Genomic DNA, 6,991 nt, shown 5'->3' with positions numbered 1-6,991 from the left:
TAGTACAGGCTACAAGCTGTGACTTGGGGTGCATGGCCTTGGTCAGGTGGCTGGCATGGGTGGAAGAATCTGCAGCGCCGCGGCTCGCGATCTTGACGTATCAGTATCAGAGCGTTTATCCATCAACTATCTTCAAGCTGGTTTTGCAGAGGTTGAAGCACATGGAATTTTGTCCACATTACTATCTGCAGTAGAGCTGAGCTCTGTCCAACATAGTTATACTACATTCTGGTGTGAGACTGGGTTTAAGGGACGTGGTAAGTTTCAGATTTTGAAGCGGTCTGCTGAAAAAATCTGGTTTTTGGACGTTTCTATAACTAGCCAGCAGCCAGCCAACCAGCACAGCAACCAAAAGCAGCCAGCCGACCGACTAAAGCAACGTACGTGGCGACGCACTTTGTTGGTCAATCATAGCACGAGCCGTTGTATTGTATGTATATGTATGTATGTATATGTATTGTATGTATATGTATGTATGTGTATGTATGTATGTGTACAAGCTAAAGAAGCCCAATCTCTTTGGAACACACAAAAACAATGTTTTATTCACAATGTAATTTAAAAGCACTACACTACCCACAATCCTAAAGTGTAACACAAGCTGCTGCAAAGGTCAAGTCGATAACTGCTGCCACTGAACTTGATCGCTTACCACAGAGCCATACCACAGACCATGATTTCCCTTAGACTTATGGAAAGTTAGAGAGTTGTTGTTAGAGCTGTAGAGGAAATAAGCTATACATGTTGAGAAATATGTTGATATAGAACATATGATCAAAATGAAAATAGATGATTTAGACCTAGCAGTGTTATTTGGTCATTTGGGTAGTATAAAGGCTATGAATACATAATGTTGAATGAATACGTAACTGGAATAAGAAACTGAATTCACATGTATTAAAAACGAGTAAAGTTATTACCTTATATAATCATCCACCGTGTCTTCCCACTCGGTGGGAGCCGGTAGAACCGGCATTGATGGAGAGGTGATTGCTGTCATGAAATATATATATGAATATATGAATATATATATATATATATATAATATATGAAAACTATATATGAAACACTAAACATACACACACACAAAATATATATGACACGCTAAACTATTGGGTTGGAAGTGGGTAGTCCACGAGTAGTCCCTTCGTAGTTTTGTACAGTACAAGAAAAAAGGTAAAGGTACAAGTTGTACCTTTGCCTTTTTATGTTTTCCAAATTGTATTTTGCCCCGAATCAAATGTTTTATGGTTTATGGTTATGACTAGCCTGACTGACCTGGTTCAAGGCTTAAAACTCTTTTTATAACGATTTTCTGAAAAGTCAATAGAGAAAATGAATGGGAAATTGACTTCCGGAACCAGAGCTGTTCAAAAAGTGGGTGGTCTCTGATGCGCTCTTCAAGGGGAGGGACTGGAAGGAGGCCTGAAGTCAGGGATGGGATTTCTTTGTTTGGATGCCTTAAAAATCAAGCTTGCTCTGCATGGCTGGTTACTCCAAATCGCCTAATAACTTCAAAGTTGCAGACAAATGTAGACTTGATTTGCAGTCTTTGTGACACTTTCGTTGTACAAGAGAGCCTGGAGAAAGACCCTAACAGTTGGGGCAGGCTGATCAGGTGAGGCTGGAGCTGTGATTGGGCGGATTGGTCTTTACACAAATTGAACCAATAGCGATATGGGTCAGACTATAGACTAGTAAGGTTAGAATACATACAACACAATCAACCTAGTGTCTTCAGCACTTTATTTTAGTAAAACATTACATTACTGATATGCTAATACTGTGGGTTGAGCATTTAACCAGTTAAAGTCATACAGTTGATTTGTTCTTTAAAATCTGTTTGTGATTTATACATAACATTGGGGTCTACACATTATGAAAAAATATATTAAATTAAAATTAAATCATACCATAAATATAAAGGTATTATAAAGGTGGTATATGAAAAAGATATGCAATTTAACAAGGCTTAACTTTAAATGCAAATGCTAGGAATTGAAAAGACAAAATAAATAGAAACACAAACACAAAAACTTGACTCAATATGGTCATTTCTAGTTTGTGAGTAAACAATATAAAGTCTGTGACATTGGCTCAGACTATGTTTTGTTAGAAAAATACAGAAAATGTATTGTTTCTCATTTCAAACTGCCATAGACTGAGGAGAGCTGTATCTAAGACACATCTGCATGGATAGTACTGTAAAAAGAAAATACAGTATATCATATGTATGATGCATATCATTAGGTATTCATGGTTTGTATTTTCAATTTAAGACATTGCTGGTGTTCAACAGCGGTGCGAGGGGGGGGCTAGCGGGGGCTTAAGCTCCCCCTTAATAAAAATATGAACGCTTTTGAATAATGTGCGAGCAGCACGGGAATGACCAGACGGGTGCCTAAGTTATAGGAGTTTGCAACTCTCATGGCCCATACTCTGCACGGCCCTGCGAGTTCCTTTAAGTGAACACACCACACGCCTCCCAGGATCCGTTACGGCACTTGTCGATCATGGCCGTCATCGCCACAATAATATAATAACATATATACATGAAGACATCGGACTGCCTTATATGTGACCAAAAGTGACAATGAAATCATAATTTTCATTTGCGTAAATGACCGTTGCTGCTTGTGATTTAATTGGTTAATTCGTATCATATTGTAGTGTGTAGTATTATTTGTTGCTTCAAAATGTATTAGCACCTGCTATAAACAAACTAGCCCACCCTGTAGCTCCCACAGTCATAATTATTTGGCGCCGCAACTGCTGGTGTTTTACAATAAAAAGCTCTCTTAAGCAGAACTCCTTCAAACCGATCCACAATCCACACTTTCAACACAAATTATTAACCAGCCAGCCAAATTACATTACCGCAAATATTTGCGATACCTTTTTAAAATAAAAAGTAATACAAAATTTCTGGTGACAATGACACATTTCCCAAAGCAAAATTACTTTATAAGGTCAGTAAAGCGATGTCACCTGGTTTGGTTGGACAGAAAGCATAGAAACCTTAAAGAGGTGAAGTAGTACACATCTACCAAGCCAAACCCTGAACTACCATCATAAACACTAGTAAATAAAAACACATGGAATCTGATGAGTCTGAAATGACCAGCAATGCAATACAGTCAAGTTAGTTAAAACAAGAAATATTGGTGCTTGTGTGTGCAGGTCTTTGATTGTGTCTCATCTGATTCCCTGTAGAAAAACATGGTCATGTATTAAATTGAAATACCACAGCCTGAGTCACCTCTGTGAAAAACAAATGACACAAAAGACAACTAACAAGTGCAAAATAAACTGCCGATATTAAAGCAACAACAGAAACACAATCGTAAAAAGGCTCCCTCAGGACAAAATCCAGGTAATAATTCGCTGGCGTCATCACACGTCACAGACCATCTGGAAGATGAGGTCACGTGCGTCCTCTGCTCCTGAGTTTAGCTCTGCCTCTCCCTTCTGGACGTATGTGCCGATTAGGAACATCTTCCGCTGGTCCCCGACCTGGCACAGCCCCAGGGCCTCGTGGAGGTCTGTGATGCTGCACGCCCCCGCCAGGTCCTGCACACGAGAAGGAAGACATCAGCCAATCAGAGACCCCAGCCGAGGGGTGCTCAGGGACATGAGTGTGAAGTTGATTGGCCATTTCAAAAGCTGCCCTACAGTGACATCACACTAGCAGTGTCCACCCAGATGATGGATAGATCAGCCTGACCATACCTGCTCTTCAATGACCTTAATTTGAATTCTGTGTCTGGAAAAGGATTAAACCAGTACCCTGGAAAATAAAATCATGGAGTCCCCGCCCTCTCACCTGTTTGTTGGCCAGCACAACTAGGGGCAGCAGGGGGTCTTGGGCCACCAGCTCCTGCAGGTGTATCTTGGCCGTTGCGAAGAGGTCGGCCCTGGATGAGTCCACCACGAACACCAGCACGGCGGCCCTGCCCAGATACTTCTGCCAGTAGGGACGCAAGTGCTCCTTTCCTCCGACTGCACAACACAAATGTCCCAACGTCACATAAAAAGATTCATAAGCACATATATTTGCAATAATGACTTTCTTACCCTGGCGTCTTACCTCCCCGGAACAATATATATATTTAACAATTATTATGACACTGCACATTTTTTAAGGAAAAGCGGGGGTGAAATGTCCTTGCAGAAATATTATTTATTCATATAGTAAGTATTAATTCATCAAATGTTTGTAGAATGTCAAAATGTTCTCTGAACAAACTCCTCAATGCAGCCACCTTCTTGGAGCTGTCAACTGATGGGAGTCGTCTATAGCGTCTAACTTTACTCAGAGTAATGAACGCTCTGAAGACAAAGGAATATTGATAACTTGCTTTTTCTCCTAGAAATATGAGGAGGACCATAATGATGCCACTCCTGATAACTACAGCACGGCACTGGTGATTTGTTCTGTATTTTTATGTGCCGTTGTGTTCGCTGTCATTAATGTTGCTGATAAGGAACTTCCTCCCTGGAGCACAATGCAATCATATAGGAAGTCAGAGTCTATCTAGCTACGTATATAATTTCATGAGTTCAGAGTGTGAGTTGAGTTGAGTTTTACTCTCGAGGAACTCGATCTGCAGGTCTTCTCGGTTGATGGAGACGGCGTTGAAGCCCTCAGTGGGCACCACGTCCTGTTCCAGACCCCCCGTGGAAAAACAGTGTAGCAGGCTGGTCTTCCCGGACCCGTCCAGCCCCAGAACCAGCACCTGGTTACTAGCCTTCTGGCCCGACTTTGACTGGGTGAGGGAAATGGAAAATACTGATGAACTCAACGAGGCATGATAGGGCATTATTTACTTTACTATTTTGCTCTGCTATTTTATTGCTAATCACTCCCCTGTTTTGGCCATTTGTTCTATGTTACATTTTTTATTCACTTCCATTCATAATTCCGTTTCTTTTGGTGTTTTTTTTCAAGTATCACGTTATTTGATGTACATTGGTCATGCCTGCTATAAGTGTGCTGTCAAAATAACATGCATGTTGTTTTCACTTCAAAAATGAATTGGTCACAAATAAGGAACGCTGCAAGAGAAGTCGACACACAGACAAGAAGACCGTCAATCGTAGTCAAGGAGGTGTGCTATTCTACAACACAACAGTACATGAATACTGTACCTCGGCTACGGATGCTTTCTGGACTTGCACTGCCTCTGCAGTCACAGCGGAGAGTTCTGTTTGGGCAATGGGGTCTACTGATTCAAGTTTTGACGATTGAAGACCGGGATCTTCCTTTAGTCTCGGCTGCTTGTATCCCGAGCTCATGTACGTCCAGATTACGTAACCAAGTCCGCCTGTAAGTGCGATAGATGCGCCGACAAACACCGCTTCCCTAAACCCAGACATGTTATATTTTCTTTCTTGCAAACACGATACAATATTTGTTTCCCCACGCGTCCGTTGATCACATTTTAACGCCTTGCCGAATTTGCCTTTCCATCTGTTCTCCTGCTCCACAAGTGGATTATAAAGACAGGAAGTTAGACACAACTTGTCCACACGATGTTTCCGGGCGAAAACAAAGAAGTAACAAGTGCTTTAATAACACAGGGAGCCAACAGAGGGCGATCACATACACAAAACAATGCCAATACGAATGCACTGTATGCGCTTCTTCTGAGTTCCCATGGCGATATAGTGCCCCCGCATCGCATAGCTTCAGACGAGGTTGCAGTTTCAGCAGAAGTCCAGAGACTTCAAGTGACACCTTCGTGAAACATGGTTAAGATAGAGTCGTGGTTCTCTAATGGGGGGCTTCCTATTGCAGGGGGTAGGCCTACTCCTGGAAGAAAAGAAAAAGTCAATTCTGAAAGCTAGACAAAATAAAATCGATAAAATGGACCAATGGTTTAACCGTAACTATGACATAATCCCCCTTTTGTAGGGAGAACAGTTGCAGGAAGCACAGGCCCATGTTTCTGACTAAATTGTGAGTATTTGCACCCTTTCATGTTCACACTGCCAACGTGTATGTGCCACACGCACATATATTTTTTATTTAATTTATTTTCCTCTCAAAAATGTTTTGTACCGGTGAAGGGGGTAGGCCTACTTAACTGAAAAAATATCTTACACTAGAAAAAGTTTGACCACTGAGATAGACAATCAGAGTTGTAGAACTGAATGTTAAAGGTCCCATGGCATGCTATTTTATGGATGCTTTAATATAGGTGTTAGGCCCTGTCCACACTAACCCGGGTAAATATAAAAACGCACATTCGCATTGAAAACGATCTCCGTCCACACTATCGTTTTCAATTAGTTTACGGAATGTTCTGCATCCACGTTCCACACTGAAATGACTTTGATAAACAGTTGTCGTGGTAACGCGACTCCCGCCATGCCTCTCTGTTTAGATTACAGGCGTGCGATTATCTGATAGTTGCAGTTGATCAGCTGGCTTATCATTTTCACTCACAAGCAAAAGTATGGCTCAAACCAAAAGCACAAAGGCAAGTTTTATTTTTATTTTTAGAAACGCCGCTCCAAGTAGGCTACGGTTTGAACCGGCGTCTTTGCGTTTTTTTCCCCCCATCGCTTAAGCACAGCAATTACAGCACTCGCCTTCGGCGTTGGAGTGACGAATATGTATGACACAGTATGGCCAGTTGTAACTGAAGATAGTACATTGCACAGAGAAATCATCATTTCCATTTCACCTGCCGTGTTTGTTTAGATGAGCGTCTCGGTCTCGAGTGTGTTAGGGTCAAAAACACATTGTTGGTCAAAAAGCGCTTCTCTCGATCTGAAAAGCATTTTGCACGCATAAAAACTGGAAAAGTTGATAACTCAGTCCCTTTCAATGCAAACATGTAACTAAGCTTAAAGAGCAACATGCAGGTTAAACACCATTACATAGAATAGTGTATATTAAGGATAACACAACTAGATGTGCAGGACTGAATAATTTTTTAACCATTCTAAAACGATATTTTGAGCTAAAATTGTGATATTATTATGA

The 6,991-nt window shown here is 41.2% G+C and overlaps 1 protein-coding gene across 1 annotated transcript; it reads right to left on the bottom strand.

Annotated features, from left to right (window-relative positions):
* Positions 1 to 2,942: 2,942 nt before the first annotated feature.
* arl9 (ADP-ribosylation factor-like 9) lies at positions 2,943 to 5,476 on the bottom strand. Its single transcript, XM_084469999.1, has 4 exons — positions 5,149 to 5,476; positions 4,589 to 4,766; positions 3,824 to 3,999; positions 2,943 to 3,570 (listed from the first exon to the last, which is right to left on the bottom strand). The coding sequence occupies exons 1-4, from the start codon at positions 5,374 to 5,376 to the stop codon at positions 3,394 to 3,396; spliced, it is 759 nt and encodes a 252-aa protein (XP_084326125.1). The 5' UTR covers positions 5,377 to 5,476; the 3' UTR covers positions 2,943 to 3,393.
* Between the last annotated feature and the right edge of the window lie 1,515 nt (positions 5,477 to 6,991).

Source organism: Micromesistius poutassou (assembly GCF_964030765.1).
Source record: "Micromesistius poutassou genome assembly, chromosome: 6".
In the NCBI taxonomy this organism is placed as follows: Eukaryota; Metazoa; Chordata; class Actinopteri; order Gadiformes; family Gadidae; genus Micromesistius; species Micromesistius poutassou.
Note: the sequence above shows the minus strand (reverse complement) of the source record. Positions and strands in the feature narration are given on the sequence as shown.

Excerpts from the sequence above, each read along its gene's own strand:
- arl9 (XM_084469999.1), bottom strand. The coding sequence starts at position 5,376 with ATGTCTGGGTTTAGGGAAGCGGTGTTTGTCGGCGCATCTATCGCACTT. Across the intron at positions 4,767-5,148 it reads AGAAAGCATCCGTAGCCGAG|TCAAAGTCGGGCCAGAAGGC; the intron begins GTACAGTATTCA and ends TCCCTCACCCAG. Across the intron at positions 4,000-4,588 it reads GCAGATCGAGTTCCTCGAGA|TCGGAGGAAAGGAGCACTTG; the intron begins GTAAAACTCAAC and ends TGTGTTGTGCAG.